General features: G+C 41.9%; 1 protein-coding gene across 1 annotated transcript; it reads left to right on the top strand.

Annotated features, from left to right (window-relative positions):
- The first annotated feature begins 73 nt into the window (after window positions 1-73).
- DNTTIP2 (deoxynucleotidyltransferase terminal interacting protein 2) lies at window positions 74-16,600 on the top strand. Its single transcript, XM_044001234.1, is given in 9 exon segments — window positions 74-301; window positions 1,006-2,540; window positions 4,007-4,143; window positions 7,652-7,749; window positions 8,898-8,964; window positions 8,967-9,061; window positions 12,592-12,701; window positions 16,327-16,345; window positions 16,347-16,600. Coding segments are annotated over 9 exon segments (2,214 nt in total). The 5' UTR covers window positions 74-223; the 3' UTR covers window positions 16,422-16,600.
- The last annotated feature ends 1,082 nt before the right edge of the window (window positions 16,601-17,682 follow it).

Below are 17,682 nucleotides of genomic sequence, written 5' to 3'. Positions count from 1 at the left end.
CCTCCAGTTACGGAAGCGGAACCGAACAGGGAGCCGGAAACACCGGCGGGAGGAGGGACTTCCGCGCTCCCCTCCCCGGACTGACGTCATCTGGGGAGGGAAGCTCCGGGACTGGAAAAAATGGCTAAGACCGGATTAGAAAACGTATTTCCGGGGCGTCCTAAAAGAAGGAAGTGTCAGAACGTGAAGGCTGCAATAGCTGTCGGGTGAGAGGCTCGGCAGAATGGTGGCCACCAGATCGATGAGGCCGGAGCGGCCTCTGCCGAGGCGAAATAAGATAGATGAATCTCCGGGGAGCAGGGTAGGAGACGGGCTTTCGCTATTACTCCTCTTTCCTGTCCGCTTTGCAAACTGTCAGCCCGACCCGAGGAAGCGAGGCTCTGTTTTGGGGAAGAGGAACCGAGTCTCTGTTTTGGGGAAGAGGAACCGGTACGGAGTGCGGAGGGGCCCAATGGAGTGACGAAACGCGAGCTCTTGGACCCCCGGCCTGGTTGGCGGGGGGGAAAGAACGTGGTGGCGTCAGCGCGCGTGCGCGTGGGACGCACTGCGTAGCCCCGCCCTTCCGTTAGCCCCGCCCCGTTCTGCAGCGTGGCCGGCAGCCAGAGTTGAGAATATTCGCTCGGCTCTGGTACATTAGGCAGCCGCACATCACAAAGCCCTTCGGACCTCGAATCTGGGCTGTGTCCTGGGATCAGGGCCGGCCAAGCAGAGAGAACAGCCTTCCCAGGTGGGGCTTGGGGCCGGAACTTTGCCCCAGAGTGGAGGAATAGAGCTGGAGAGGAGCCCAGAGGTCATCCCCCCAACGCCCCTCCCTTTGGCAGATAAGTAAACTGAGGCCTAGAGAGGTCCGGTAAGTTGTCCGGGGATACACAGGGATACGCTGCGGAGCTGGGACGGGAATCCGACCTCGACTCCCGTGCTTGAGCTCTTTTCATGCATGATTCCCCACCCGTGCCTCTCCGTCGCTCTAATTTAATAGGCTTTGTATTTCTCCCTGCTTTTCAGAGTTCCCCTTCCCCCCGAGCAAGGAGGAATAAAAGCAAACAGCCAGAAGACATGAAGGGCTTGAAGGCTGACGACTTCAATGATGCTGACAGCGGACCCCTCCTGCAGGATCCTCCCACAGTCAAGGCAGCGAGGAGTCGAAGTAGGAGCGCCCTAGCACAGACCATTGAACCGGCTACAGACGGAGAGGTCTCGGAAGCCGAGTCCACCTGTTCTTATGCCTCCGGACTACAGGAACCAACCGTGAGGGTGACGAGAAGAAGGCGCATCATAATTCCCTGCCAGCCAGAATCCAAAGCCAGGGGTAGACCTAGGACTTGCCGAAGCGAGTCCATCAAATCTGGAGACGAAGGTGAAGTTTCTGAAGCCGAGTCCTGCTCCTCGGTTCTTTCCGCCCTTTTGGCATCTCCTGTTAGAACCAGAAGGGGCAGGCAGAGAGAGTCTAAATTCCATTTGGATCCCAATTCTGCTTTATTGGCTGAAGAAACTTCTGATGCAGAGTCTTGGTGCTCAGGTGTTTCTGTTGGAAGCCGAAGATCAACAAGGAACAGACAGAGGAAATTAAAGGAGGAAGCTGATGAACAAGCTGCTGAGGTGCAAGAGCGACCAGAAAATGTCAACCAGAATGTACATCTAGTTCCTTCCCAATTAGGAAGCATCTCTGAATCCAGATGTGAGAATACTCAGGATTTAGATGCTGAACAGACTGCACCTTCTCCAGAAAATAGCCCCAATCAATTTAAAGGTGAAAGTCAGGTATTGGGTGATAAATCCTTAGTGAAAAGGTCAGAAGAAGAAACAGAAGTACCAACAAGAAGGAAGAAAGGTGCCACTGCAAAAGAGTCTTCAGAAGAAGAGAATTTAAACAAGGAGCCTTATACATTGGAAGAGGAAAAAGAAACAAGTTGTGAAGAACTTCAGCAAAGCAGCTTTGAAAAAAAATGTACTTATTTTTCAACACCAGAGCAGACCAAACCAGAACATCAAAAAACAGGTACCAACAACAGGCTCAGAAAAGCTTGTGTTTTTTCACTTGAATGTGAGGGGAGTGAACAGAACGAAGAGGCAGAGGGAATTGATGATGCTACAGAAATTACTGAAGATGAGAACAGTGACCGAAACATCAGTGTCATTGAAGATACTGACAACAAAAAAGAACATTTAGAAGGTAATGACGTGGCAAGTCACAGTAATTCTATCCTGTTAGTACTCAGCAGTGATGAGGAGCAGGTATCTGAAGATAGTGAGACTGAAGAAGATACATTGTGTTTCATTGACAGTAGTGATCAAAACATTTCATCAGAAAAAGATCCAGGAGATGCCCCATCAAATGATGTAATCTTCGTCATTGATAAAACCCCTGGATTGAGTTCTGATAAGAATTATTACATAGAGGAAGAAAAAACAAGTGAAGTAGTCAGTGAGCAGGAAGATGATGAAGACGACATTGAAGAGGAGGAACCTATAGACCAGGAAGAAAATGAAGAGGAGTTCATAGATGAAGATGACATATTAAGTAACACCAAGTCAAACCTGTAAGTTTTGTATATTTATTTGAAGAATTTAATTTCTTGCCTGTATGTTGTATTAAATCCCCTTAATGATAGGAAACTAGTAAGCTGGGCAATGAGTCTACAGGGTGAATTTTTTTTTCCCCTCAGGTGCTCAGTCGGCTGTATAGTTTGTAGACAGAGCATGTTCACAGTGACATTTGGGTATTTTGAGTGTTGTTAGAAAGAAGTACTCAGTTGCTTTTAACAATGATCTTTCTGGCATGGGATCTGGGACCACGGTAAAGGGGAAGGCAAGCTGTCATTTTTAGCTGCTTTGCTGGGCTTTCATTCTTTGCTTGCAGAGTAATGGGAATGTAGACAATTAAGTAGGAAATTGCCACCAAAATTGGTGAATTGAAATAGAGAGTAAATAGTTCTTAGAAAGTTTTCCCCTTCATTACTATTTCCTTCCCTGGTGTCTAATATACTTGAACATCCTTAAGGTGTTTGCAGTGGGTAAAATGTTTAGTACCATGAATAGTTTGGTCTCAAAGCAAAGTAGTTAATTCCTGATGATTTGTGAGTAAATTAATCTGTTTGAAATCACTTAGGGCCCTGCTACTGCCCAGATGTGTTCTAGGTTTCCAACACTAGGGCTTAGTGTGGAGGGGACCAAGGACCAAGTAAGGAGGTGGGTCAATGTGTCATTGCATCTCAGAGTCAGCATAGAAAAATGAAGTGGATTATTTAGGCATTTTCTCTTACCTATTTAATGTGATCAGAAAGAAATTGGCTATTTGAAGCTTCTTGATAAGATCAAGTATAATCTTAATCTGAAGAATTATAATGAAGAAGGTACCTATAGGATATTCCCAAAGTGGCCATTTCCCCCCATAACATTGTTTTCCCCATTACATTTAGAGGAAGAACTAAGTATGTTTGAATACAAGTGAATTTAAAATTAAAAAATTATTTGTGATCTTTAAGGGGCATTTGAATTCACATTATTAGTAGAATACATTTAAGGTTAAGGCTTTGGGGAATATGCATGCAGAACGATAAGCTTACCTTGGTAATTACTAGCATATTCTCCATATGTATTTCTTTTACTTTAAAAATTCCATTTGTGTACTGATTTTTATTTTATTTTGTTTATTTATTTTTTTGGCAGAGCAGTCTGGGTTAAGTAATTTGCCCAGGATTGCCCAGCTAGTGTGAAGTGTCTGAGGCCAGATTTGAACTCTGGTCTTCCTGACCCTGGGGTCAGTACTCTATCCACTGTGCCACCAAGCTGCCCCTGTGGATTGGAATTTTTTAAGACAAAACTAATGTGCTGAAATTTAATTTGGGAGGAATTTACCTCTTGTGGAATGTGAGGTATTAAAAGTAAAATAGGTCAAGGGAGGGAAAGATAACTTTTTTCAGTTCTATGCACACTGCTCTGCCCTTTTGTTTCCATCTTTATTTAATGATTTAACTTTTTAATTAAGTGATCATTTCTCTTTCAGCTTGAAGTTATCAAGTAGCAGTATAGACCCTGGTCTGAGTATTAAGGAACTTGGAGGCTTGTATATTAACTTTAATGCAGAAAAAATGGACTTTAACAAAAATGCCCTTACACAAATAAAGGAGAAAAACAAAAAGGGAGGTAAGTTTCATAACATATCCTGTGTTATATTTTCATACTCCCAAACCTCTGAGACATTTTCATTTTCCTTTATCTGTTGAAAGATTAGATGCTTAGCATGATGAAGAAATACTTTCTTTGCTGCAGTACTAAAAGTAACCTTGGGAATGATGTGCCTTCTTTCCATTCAGCATTTATTTTGAAGTTCCAGCTAGAGAGCCCTACTGCTTGCTTCAGGCTTCTTGAAACTGCTCCTGGGAAATAGTATTGCTTCCCTTTTCTCTTTGGGGCCTGGTTTCAATACCACTCTATGCAGAAAACTCCCAAGTTTAAGTCCTTTAGCCTCCAAGTTTTTACAAGCCCACATTTCCTAATGCATGCTGAATGGATCCACCTAGCTCCTCCCCATTTTCCCCTGGTTTTAATTCTCTGTCATGTGGATACACAGTTTGGTGTGTTATTTTCAGTTTCTCCTTTGCCTCTCTGTATTCATATTGCTGCAGTTTCCAGTCTGCCTCTTCTTATTCTCCATCCTTGCCAAGGCCTTCCAAGAATCCATGTGGCTAGATTATTTTGACACGTTCCTAATTGGTCTCCACATTCACTCGTCTCTTTCATCAGCAGTTCACCCTTTGCTGCCATAAAACATAAATAATTGTATTATTCCCTTTGTTCAGAAACCTTCAATTGGGTTTTTGTTGTCTATCGAATCATGGCCAAATTTCTTAAGACTCTCCAGGGCTTTCCTGGACCTTCTCTCTCTAGCCTTCTCTACACTTCCCCTTCATATATTGCACACTAACCATTATGAACTATTTGCTGCTTTCTGTTTTTGTTCTGCACTTTCCTTCCTCCATCCTGTCTTCCCTCCATCTACCTGTTGAAATCCTACCTATCTTTCAAGGACCTGCCTGGATACATTCTCTTTGAAAGCTCCGTCTGGTCTGTGTACCCCAGCCAGGAATTCTCTTCCTTCCTCTGACACAGGCATACCTTGCTACCATAACTTCTCTCTCTCTCTTCTCCCATCTTGCTTTCTATTCTATTTGTGACCATGTTTTAACTTTTCTGCTGTCACCAAGAATATTAGACCTCTTGGGCTCTGACCTTTACTCAATCTATGACCTGGGGTAGGTCTCTGTTTCGAATCTGTGTAATAGATATCATGGTCTGCCATGGTGCATCACAGGCTCTGTAGTGGGGAAATAGGAGCTGCTCTGTTTCCCTCCCCCCCCCACCATGGCACGGTACATTACACGTCTAAAGGTTTGCTGATTGAATTAAAGACCTCTTTTAGGACATGTTGTTTGGACTTTTCTCCTCTGAGTCATTAACTAGAACTCTCTTGTACTCAGAACTAATTTTTAACATCAAACTCAGCTTTAGAAGTGCGGGTAGGGTTGGTTCATTAGCGTGGTCCCTCAGATTGGGCCTCTTTTAAAAGTAAAGCAGATATGGAGAAGGTGAAGTAAGATAATAGATGCTCTGTAAAGAATTCATAGACTTTTTAAAGCTGGAAAAAGTGTTATTTTCTAACTCCCCTCATTTGATAATAAAGAAACAATCAGAAATTAAGGTTTCCCCAAGTTTCACATTGAGTCAGCAGTAGTGCTAGCATAAGAATCCAGGGCTAGGAATTCCCAGCCCTGTACCCATTCCTCCCAAATACAGATGAAGAAACTGAGACTTAGAAGTTAGATGACTTGTCCAGAGTCACAAGGACTCCATATCCCATGTTCTTTCCGCTGTGTTCTTAGGGGTTCCCAGGATATTGCCTCAGTGTGATATAAGAAACCCAAGGAGACAGTCTCCCCAAATTCTGTAAACCTGTAGCCTTTACTGAGTAACTGGATGTTGATATCTGGGATTAAAACCCCGAACAGCCAATGGAGCGAGAGAATTCTTAGCTGTACCCAGGGGAAAATTAGCTCACATTTAGAAAAGAATTGTTTCAGGGGCAGCTAGGTGGTGCAGTGGATAGAGCACTGGCCCTGGAGTCAGGAGTACCAGAGTTCAAATCTGATTTCAGACATGTGACACTTACTAGCTGTGTGACCCTGGCCAAGTCACTTAACCCCGATTGCCTCAACCCCCCCCCCCCGCCCCCCCAAAATCGTTTCTGGTTTTTTGTGGCACCTTTTCAGAGCTATGAGCACCTGTGGCTGAAAAGAAGGATATGGCCAAAAGAGTCATTTGCTCTCTTCAGCCAACAGCCTTTCAGGACCACCCCAATGAGCATCTTGAGGGTTATCCCTTTAATGTATCACATTCTTTTCTCTGACCACAGAAAGCTGGTATAACTGTGTTATACCAACAGGGAAAAGTGTTGGTATGGTATGTTGTTCATGATAGATTAAGAGACCGTTTTTTACCCACCCTATCACCTTATATATTTCAGATATTCCCATTGTTGTATGTGAGTAGTTAGTTTTATGGTGATTAGTATAGCTGAGCACTGGGTTAATAAGGAAATCTATTACATACAAATCTGGATTTGAAAAAAGCATTCATCATAATACCTGACATTGATGTCACACTTAACTGTGTGCCAGGCACCATGCTAAAGGCATGGGAGATACATAGAGTCAAAGACAGTCACTGCCATCAAGGATCTAATGGATGAGACAATATGCAAATAGATATGTACAGAGTGAGCAATATAGTAGTGTAAGTGCTTTATAAATATCGACCCATTTGATTCTTACAACAACCCAGTGAGAATAGGTAGTGTTTGTTATTCCCATTTTACAATTGAGGAAACTGAGGCAAACAGATTAAGTGACTTACCCAAGGTCACCCCCGTAGAAAGTGTCTGAGGCTGGATTTGAACTCAGGTCTTCTGACTCCAGGCTGGTGTTCTGTGTGTCAACTGTATTACTTAGCTACCTTTATAAATGTCTATATCTAATGTATATACATTAAAGGAATATTTCTTTGTCTTATGAAAGAATTCACCAAGATTGTTCTTCATAGTACCACAAGTAGCATGGGTCTGATTTACACAAAGCTTTTAGGAACATTGCTTAAAACAAGGTATAAGACATAGACTCCAGCCTTTGAAGGATATTAAGTGTAGTCAATTTAAAACAAACTATGATTTGGTTACTTAGCTTATCCTGACAGCATTCAAGCACTTATCCATTTTCTTTTTTTTTTTTTTTTGGGTTGTGTTTTGGTTTTTGTTTTTGCGGGGCAATGGGGATTAAGTGACTTGCCCAGGGTCACACAGCTAGTATGTGTCAAGTGTCTGAGGCTGGGTTTTGAACTCAGGTCCTCCTGAATCCAGGGGCTGGTGCTTTATCCACTGTGCCACTTAGCTGCCCCCCCCCCCTTTTTTTAAAATTTTGAATAAAAGTATTTTATTATTTTCCAGTTACATGTAGAGATAGTTTTCAACATTTGTTTTTATAAGATTTCCAATTTCCAATTTTTCCCCCTCCCCTAAACAGCAGATAATCTAATATAGGTTTTATATTTATATAATAACATTAAACATTTCCGCATTAGTCTCTATTTTCTTTTTATCAGCTCTTGCAGAAAAGCATAATTACTCCAGATTTTGAAAAGAAGGATTGCATCCCGCCATACCAGGAATCACAATTTCAACTTAAGAAAAAACGCAGAGTAAGTACCAAGTTCTTGGTTTAAGACTCACTGGCTGTGAAACACCACAGAAACATTTTCAAGTAATTTATATTTTACAAAAGCCTAGATGGCCACCAAAATGCAAACGATCGTGGGTTGAGGATAAGGAGAGAGCTCAGAGTAATGCTTACAGCTGTGAATAACGGAAGGGTAGCCTGACAGCATAGCATGTGAGAAACCCATCTCAATTCAATTAATTGGTTGGTAGCCATTTCAACACAGTGAAGTTCAGTTGGTGAATCTAGTTCTGTTTTTAATGAACATAGTGGTAAAATATGTCATTTTCACTTTTTCCAACATTTGAACAACCCTGAGGATTTGTTATGTGAAGTCCGGGGCCCTATCTTCTTCAGAATACTATTCTGAGTAAATCATAGAGCTGTTAAAAACTATAGATAATGGGGCAGCTAGGTGGCGCAGTGGATAAAGCACCGGCCCTGGATTCAGGAATACCTGAGTTCAAATCTGGCCTCAGACACTTAACACTTACTAGCTGTGTGACCCTGGGCAAGTCACTTAACCCTCATTGCCCTAAAAAAGAAAAAAAAAAAGACTATAAGATAAAAACAAACAAACAAAAAACCTGATAGATGAAGGTTCCTGTCACTAATGTGAAACAGAGTAGGGCTATAGAAATTTAATACCTTGCCCCTGGGTAGTTTTGGAAGAATAGTATTTTATTTTTATTACAAATAATAGGAATAAGTGGCTTTGTAAATACAGGAAATAGAATGAAAAGTTTAGTTGGATTTGGTTTTCTTGGAGACCAAAGTGGAGGTATTTTACAAGTTATTTGTTACATGGACAGTCAGAATGGTAGGAAGCGTTTAATGGAAAAACTATTATAGAAATAATAATTCTATTCCATTCTTCTCCCATCTCTTCTTTATCAGATAGTCAGTATACCCATAGTTGTCTGAAAAATCCATTTCCTATACAAATACTCATTCTTTTTTTATATAAAAGAAAGAACCAGGAGACAAATCTTTTTTTTTCCAAACTTAAATCTTATTAATTGATGCCAATTCACAAAATATTCTTTAGTATGTAATTTGAGGAGAAAGAGTGTTTTGTGCTGCTGGCACATAAAAAATATGATGGTGTTTGTTCTGCAACCTACATTTCAGGAGGAACGGAGAAAAACAGCAGGAGATGGCTGGTTTGGTATGAAAGCCCCCGAATTGACAACGGAACTGAGAATGACCTCAAAGCACTACAGATGAGAGCCAGTATGGACCCTAAAAGGTTTTATAAGAAAAATGATAGAGATGGTTTCCCTAAATACTTCCAGTAAGAAACTATCCTTTATTTTAATATGGATTAACAGTTGTCATTTGTTTTCTTTTTACGGGCCTTCAGAAGTTTAATTTTTATGTTGTCTGCCCCAGAGTCAGGGAATTTCTTTTTCCTTTTTTTTTTTTTTTTTTTTGGTGGGGCAATGGAGGTTAAGTGACTTGCCCAGGGTCACACAGCTAGTAAGTGTCAAGTGTCTGAGTCTGGATTGGAACTCAGGTCCTCCTGAATCCAGGGCGGGTGCTCTATCCACTGAGCCACCTAGCTGACCCTGAGTCAGGGAATTTTAAGAAAGACCTCAGAGAACAGATCTGGTCTGTCTTTGAAATCATTCCCTGCAGGAAGTTAATAACTTACAAAGGAATTGTGTTCCAGGACTTTTAATTAGGTTTGGAACTTGAAGGACATTCCTGTAAAAATGGGACAGGTTACTGACCATTGGAGAAAAGCCTAATGCTGATTGTACTGGTCAAAAATAGGGATCGTTGGGAGCAGGGAAGAGGAGGGAAGAGTTTCTTCTTTTATCCTCCTCATGTGGTCAGTGGATAGATCTTTGTTCAGTCATGCCGACTCTTCATGACCCCATTTGGGGTTTTCTTGGCAGAGATACTGGAGTGGTTTACCAGTTCCATTTTCTACTCTTTTGATAGATGAGGAAACTGAGGCAAACAGGGTTAAGTGACTCAACTAGGGTCACACAGGCAGGGGAGAGATAGAGGTGGACATATAGAATTTTAGGCCAAAAAGCAGCAGCTGCCTTGGCATTGGTGTTCTGCTGAAGCAGTTACAGCTTTTCAGTGTTTGCCTTGCCTATGTGACCCCCACCCCACCCCACCCGCCATGGCCTACAAACTTAAGGTTTCTTGCTTTTTTTTAAAGATCTCTTTAAAGATGCTGTGATACAGGGGCTCCAGAAAAAGGAAGTCTAGTTGGTACTTTAGGGTTTTTTTAGGGATTGTCAGATGGAATCTTCATCCTTCACTAGACTCGCTGTATTCCAAAAATTTCTATGCTGACTTGTTTCTCTTCTTGGGTAGATAAAGTATTGACTTTCTTTGGTGCTTGTTCCAAAATGAAATTATTTTCATGAAAAGACATCAGAAAGTATAAACTTTGTTCAAAAGCTGATGAAATGCTACAGCCCATGAGTTCAGTAAGATTCTGTGCTGCACATTATATAAGGTATCACAATGACTCGTTTGTAAAACCTGGTGTGCATTGACCTTTTTGGTTATGATATGGAGTTTGCGTGCTTGAATTACTGATGTGCTTGTGGGAACTTGCATTCAAGAAACTGAATGTTTGCTTCATTGGTGAAGGTCCTTAAAGGCCTATGCCTTCTGTCCGTGTAGGGTTTTTCCTGCAGTTCTCACCCCCTCTATGACTTGGTGGGTAGTTTTTTAAAAGTAGGTATGGGGCAGCTAGGTGGCGCAGTGGATAGAGCACCAGCCCTGGAGTCAGGAGTACCTGAGTTCAAATCTGGCCTCAGACACTTAACACTTACTAGCTGTGTGACCTTGGGCAAGTCACTTAACCCCAATTGCCTCACCAAAAAAAAAAAGTAGTTATGGCTTAAAAAAAAAATCAGTCTATAGCCCATTTCCTAAGAAATGAGCTTTTCCAAACTTAGTCCAGTTCTCGGACTACATGCCTACATACACATGTTATTGGCTCACTTCCTTGCTGTGGTGGTGGAGGAGTAGTTTAGCAGAGGACTTATCATTCCACCTTTTGGAAATAGGAAACTGTTCTGTTCTCAGTGCTGAGGATTATCCACATGCTCACATCTCAGTTAAAATCCACCTTTTACAAGAAGCCTTGCCTGCTTCCTCTCCAAGATTGCCTTCCACTATCTCCTGTCTGTAGCTTGTTCTTCCTACATAGTCTCCCCATTTGATAGTTAACTGAGAGCAGGACTGTTTTTGCCATTCTTCATATCTCCAGTGCCTGGTACTTGATAAATGCGCATTGACTAACACCCCCCACCTTTTTTTTCCACTATGCTTCTGAAGTAACCTAGGAGGAGATAACAGCTACCCTCAAAAAAAAGTGATTGATTGAACACAGACTGAAGCATGCTATTTTTCACTTTGATTTTTTTTATTCAAGTTTTCTTGTACAAAATGACTAATATGGTGATGTTTTACATAATTGCACATGTATAACCTTTATCTGATTGCTTACTACCTTGGGAAGGAGGGATAAAATTTGGAACTCAAAATGAAATAAAAATGTTTATTATTTGAATGAATGAATTAAGCAAATAGTGATTTGCAGTGGTAGAGGAAGAGTACCCTCATGGAATTTCCCTGTTTGAATAAATTCACAAATTCAAAACAAACAAAAAAGTGATTATGCATATCTCTTTGTTGTTTGGGGTACTAGTAATCAAAAGTTGACTGGTTGTGTGATCTTCTTTCCTTTCTTTCTTCCCTTTTTTTTTTTAAGGAAGATTCATTTTCTTAGCTCTTTTTTTTTTTTTTTGCAGGGCAGTGAGGGTTAAGTGACATGCCCAGGGTCACACAGCTAGTGTCAAGTATCTGAGGCCAGATTTGAATTCAGGTTCTTCTGAATCTAGGGCTGGTGCTCTATCTACTGCGCCACCTAGCTGCCCCTCTTCTCTCCTTTCTGACCCTGCTCTTTGTCCTAATCCCCACTCAGCCTTCTCCACTCATTCCTTCCTCCTTACCTAACCATGACCCCTTAGTTTGCCACTTTCATATTGACTGACTCCTATCTTAGAAGCCCTCAACTTGGCCCATTTTTAGCCTATGAATCCCTGGATAAATCTTGACCATCTGTTTTTTTGGCTCTTGTTCCTTGGTTCTGCTGGAGAGGACCATGCAGTGTAGCTGATTTCAGTCCCCTGGCCTCAGGTGGTCCTTTCTAGTCGTCCGTGATTAGCATCTTCTCGCATGTGACTTGCCATCTCCTGACTCGATCCACCAGGCCAGGAATGTGCACTCCCTTTTTCCCTACTCCTAGTGCCTTTGGCTTTTTCCAGTTTTCACCGTGACCCCAGCCTTCCCTCTGAGGTTATTTCCCTTTGACCTGGCTATGTCTTGTATGTACAGTCCCTTGCTTCTTCTCTCTCCCATTGTGGGCAGCTAGGTGGCACAATGGATAGAGCACTGGCCATGGAGTCAGGAGGACCTGAGTTTAAATCTCACCTCAGACCCTTACTAGTTGTGTGATCCTGGGCAAGTCACCCCAATTGCCTTAAACATCTCCAGTCGTCCTGATATAACTCACCACTGTACCCAAATGGCTCTGGAGGAGAGAGTGAGGCTGGTGACCTTGCACAGCCCTCCCCTCACTTCAATCCAATTTAGTGCAAGTCATTGTCCTCTTTGAGAACAAAGGACAGACAATATTTCCTCCTGTTAGAAAGTGAGCCCCTTAAGGGCAAGGACTGGGTTTTTGCCTTGTTTTCATCGCCAGCCCTTGGCACCCAGTGCCTGGCACAGAGTAAACAGTTGGTGCTTCTTGACGATTTTGGGACTTCCCATTTCAATCCATCTTTTTCAGGTTGGAACAATTGCTGATAATCCTGCTGACTTCTATCATTCGAGAATTCCTAAGAAGCAGAGGAAAAGAACAATTGTGGAAGAATTGCTGGCTGATTCTGAATTCAGAAGGTAGACTGATTTGTTGGGTTTTCGTTAGAACATTTTCAGAAAGGCAGGAGGGCCCTGGGTTTGAATCTCTGTGCTGCTACTTAATAATAATCGGCTTCCTGTGTGCCCCTTATGGAGTTGGTTATTTGAATTTACATTATTCATTTGATCTTCACAACTCTGTAAGGTAAGTTCTACAGGCAATGTCCCAGTTTTATAGATGAGGAAACAGGCTCAGGAAGGGGAGAATTATTCATGTATACATAGTTTACAAGTTCTGCTAAGTCACTAAACTTCTCTGTGTGTATCTCAATTTCTCATCTGTAAGATGAAAGGATTGGACCAGGTGATGTCTTGCTCCCTTTTATAGCTAAATCTTACCCTTTCAAAGTATTCCTATTTATTTATTTATTTATTTTTGTGGGCAGGGCAGTGAGGGTTAAGTGACTTACCCAGGGTCACACAGCTAGTGAGTGTCAAGTGTGGGAGACCGGATTTGAACTCAGGTCCTCCTGAATCCAGGGCCGTGCTCTATCCACTGCGCCACCTAGCTGCCCCCCAAAGTATTCTATTTTAAAAGTGTATAAAATGGGGCAGCTAGGTGGCGCAGTGGATAGAGCACCGGCCCTGATTCAGGAGTACCTGAGTTCAGGTCCGGCCTCAGACACTTAATACTTACTAGCTATGTGACCCTGGGCAAGTCACTTAACCCAACTGCCTCGCTAAAAAAAAAAAAAAAAGTGTATAAAATGAATTTTTGTAACTCAAATCATTTAAAATATATTAGAGGGGCTTGAGAGTCAAAGACTTCATTATTATTTATAAAGCATGTTTTCTTATAGTAAACTATGCCTGTGGTGTTGATGAATTGTCACTTAATTTGCTAACTACCAGGTGCACTGCTCCATGGCAGGAGTCAGGAGCACTGTAAGTGAATCATGGGAAGACGTGTTTAAATAATAAATTGGGGGGGGCAGCTAGGTGGCGCAGTGGATAGAGCACCGGCCCTGGATTCAGGAGTACTTGAGTTCAAATCCGGCCTCAGACACTTAACACTTACTAGCTGTGTGACCCTAGGCAAGTCACTTAACCCAATTGCCTCACTAAAAAAAAATTATAATAAATTGGGCGGGGAGGGGATGTCAAAATTGCTAAAGCTAATTTGATTAAAAAGCCTACAATTCTGAGGGCAGCTAGGTGGCGTAGTGGATAAAACACCGGCCCTGGATTTAGGAGAACCTGAGTTCAAGTCCAGCCTCAGACACTTGACACTTACTAGCTGTATGACCCTGGGCAAGTCACTTAACCCTCATTGCCTCACAAAACAAAAACAAAAATAAAATAAAAATTCTGAGGACTTAGGGTATATAATATAAAGTCGGTACTGTTGCCATGGCTTACATTCTACCGAGGGATACAACATATATGAGTATATACAAAATGAGTTTCCTAGAAAGGCTGTGGATCTACCTGCTTGGAGGTCTTGGGTGTACTTACTGGGTTATATTGTCTGGGGGGGGGGTCCCTTCAGGTTTGGGTTGGAACTAGGTGGGTGCTGAGGTCCCTGTGAACTCTGACCCTGGGATCATTTGAGGATGGGAAGACAGACAACTGAAAAGATCAGCAAAGGACTTCACAGAGGAAGGAGTGAAGTCCTGGGGTAAAGATGAGAAGGCAGATCCCTGCAGTTATGCAGAGAATCATATGTGGTGCTGCAGAGATAGAGGAAAGAATGAAGGCTGAGGCAGGGAACTATGGCCAGAGGAGAATTCTGTGTCACCGCCGCTTAGGATCGTGACCACAGAAGCTTAGCAAGATAGAAAGACTTGCTGTCTCTAAAGATGACCCATGTACTTTGGGGGGGGGGGGGGGGGGGGGCGGGGGTCACGGGAATGAGGGGTTAAGTGACTTGCCCAGGGCACACAGCTAGTAGGAGTCAAGTGTCTGAGGCTGATTTGAACTCGGTCCTCCTAAATCCAGGGCCAGTGCTTTCTCAAATGCACCACCTAGCTTCCCCACCCATGTACTTTAAAAAAAAAAAATTTCCACCAAAATATGTCACTTGGCCCCCCTACTTTCTATGTGGTTGAAATGACCCTTTGCATACATTCAAGGTGAAAGAGAGGCCTTTGCAGTGTTGGAGGTTACAAGCTTATTCAACTCTTGTTCCCTTTGGTCAGATTAATAGTGTTGCTTTGAGCTTTAAAACCTAGTTTGATTGGAAATTTTAAGCAGATTGGGTCACTTCTGAAAATGACTGTGGCTATTGCAAATTGTTCAACATCTTAAAATGGGACGTGAACAGTGAAACTTCATTAGTATTTATATTCTGGGTCAGAAATTGGAAGGGTGGGGTTCCTGCACACAAGTATTTGAGGAGGATCTGGACAAATGAAACCAACAGAATTAGGAAAACATGCCACTATTTAAAATGCCTGAGTTGGTTGGTTGGTTGGTTTTTTAGAGCTTTAATATTAATCTTGTTAAAGGGATAGTTTGGCCTAGAGGAAAGGGAGTTAGAAGCAGGTTTTGCTCCTCTGTTCCCTAATTTGATGCTCATTAAGCATCCACCATGGTGCAAAACTCTGTGCTTGTGGCTAGGAAGGAGTATACAAAAATGAATAGGGTGTGTAAGGTCTAGTAGAGAACCCGTGGCATATACACAAGTTGTGAGATAAGCATGACATAGACCACATGCATAAAAAGTTATGAAAATATCCAAGGAGACATGATCAGTATAGCCCAGCCAGGTGGGAGATGGAGGAGGGGAGCTGCGCTTCAGACTCTGCTGCCCCCCCACCCCCTCTTAGGTCACTTCACCTTTGTTGGTTTGTTTTGGCATGTTGCTATTAAGAGTCATGGGGAGGGGCAGCTAGGTGGTAACAGTGGATAAAGCCCTGCCCTGGATTCAGGAGGACCTGAGTTCAAATATGACCTCAGATACTTGACACTTACTAGTTGTGATCCTGGGCAAGTCACTTAACCCTCATGGCCCTGCCCCCCCCCAAAAGAAAAAAGATCATGGGGAGGTTTTGAGTGAAAGATTGTTGTGACCATATAGGACATTGCTGATAACAAAAGCAAGCCCCAGCAGCTGCTCAAGATGCATTAGGCAATGCAGTTTGTTTTGTTTTGTTTTGTTTTTGTTTTTTTAGTGAGGCAATTGGGGTTAGAGTGACTTGCCTAGGGTCACACAGCTAGTAAGTGTTAAGTGTCTGAGGCCAGACCTAACTCAGGTACTCCTGACTCCAGGGCCAGTGCTCTATCCACTGCGCCATCTAGCTGCCCCAGCAATGCAGTTTTTAATGAGAATATTTAGATAAACTCTTGGGTTACTATGAACAGTGACTTGTTTAGATTCAAATACTAAAGTCCTTCTGAGTTCCAATAGAATGACATTCATAAATATCAACAGGACTTCGCTCCCATTGTGATTCATTTGTTTCCTCCAAATGAAAGTATATTTCCTTTATTTTGCTGTCCTTATTTCTCCACATCTTTGTTGCATTTAAAATGCTTTGTAGCATCTGAAAATAGCTATTTGCTGAGAAACTGAAGAGGTTTAGAAGAGTCAAGTTTTTTTTCTATTTAGTTTTAGTTTTATCTTATTGTGTTTACCCTAATTGACATTTCAATGTCTTTTCAGGTACAACAAAAGGAAGTATAAGCGAGATCAATGATGGAAAAGCCGCTAATGCAGCTGGCAAGAAGTTTCGGAAGAAGAAGAAATTTCGAAACTAAGATTTAGTTACCTAAACATACCCTCAAGATTTTTCTTTTCATCTTCATTTTTCCTTTGTTCACTAAAGATGTATTGAAGGCTGCTGGTGTCATATGAATAATGTATCTATAAGTGCTGGCCCCACTTATATAGCTTGTCTCCTGGGAAAAGTTATTTAAGAAAGAATCGGGGGCAGCCTCGTGGCCGCATTGGATAGAGCACTGGCCCTGATTCAGGAGGACCTGATTTTCAAATGCCAACCTCAGACACTTGGCACTTACTGGCTATGTGACCCTGGGCAAGTCACTTAACCCCAATGGCCTCACAAAAAAAAAAAAAAAGAAAGAATTGGGGGTTTGTGTGGATTTTTATATTTGTTATTGAAATTGGTATATTTGGTTTTTGGGAGGAAAAAAAAAAAGAAGAAAAATTCATGTGATTTGGAGATAAAAATGTATAGGTCTTTAAGAGACCCCGAAAAAATCTTGAGAATGTTTAAAAGATATGTTTTTGAGATCACTGAAATGTTTGTAACGTCTTTTAGTTATTTAAGCATTTGTAGGGAGTGCCAACATTTCCCAAGGACAAACCTTGTCTCTTCAGCTCTAAAAGAGCTTTATAAAGATCAATGTACTGGGGGCAGCTAGGTGGTGCAGTGGCGTAGAACACTGGCCCTGGATTCGAGGAGGACCAGAGTTCAAATCCAGTCTCAGACACTTAATACTAGCTGTGTGACCCTGGACAAGTCACTTAATCCCAATTGCCCTCACCAAAACAAAAAAAATGTACTTACTGTACAGTAATTTTTTAGATTGGGGTATTCATAATAATAGAATTATCAAATAAGAGTATGCCGTTTAATTTTGCAGACACCTATGTTGTGCTGTATAGAAAAATTAAAAACTCATTCAAGTGAGTTTTAATTACAATTCATTTTTTAAGTCCGTTCAATTCTTAAAAGTTAAGAATTATGTTCATTACCGTGAAACTGTTGTCATCTTCATATTATGCATTCCTCCCCTTTGGGTGACATGTTTGGAAGGCATTGAAGCCTGAGGCTAGTCATAGGCACATGATTTAATGGCTAGAAGGTACCTGGAAGCTCATGTACCTTAACCCAACCCTCATTTTACAGTGGAACTATTCATTCTCACGTGGTTAACCTTAAAATCCCATAGCAATGTGAATTATTGATATTGTTATTGTTGACCTTGTACAACAGGAAGTAACAGTCATCATTCGGCCCTGGGTCTTCTTAACTCCAAATCTAGTCTTTGTTGT

This window comes from Dromiciops gliroides, chromosome 4 (assembly GCF_019393635.1).
Source record: "Dromiciops gliroides isolate mDroGli1 chromosome 4, mDroGli1.pri, whole genome shotgun sequence".
NCBI classification, from domain to species: Eukaryota; Metazoa; Chordata; class Mammalia; order Microbiotheria; family Microbiotheriidae; genus Dromiciops; species Dromiciops gliroides.
The sequence above is the reverse complement of the archived record's forward strand: the minus strand, read 5'-3'. Positions and strand labels throughout refer to the sequence as shown.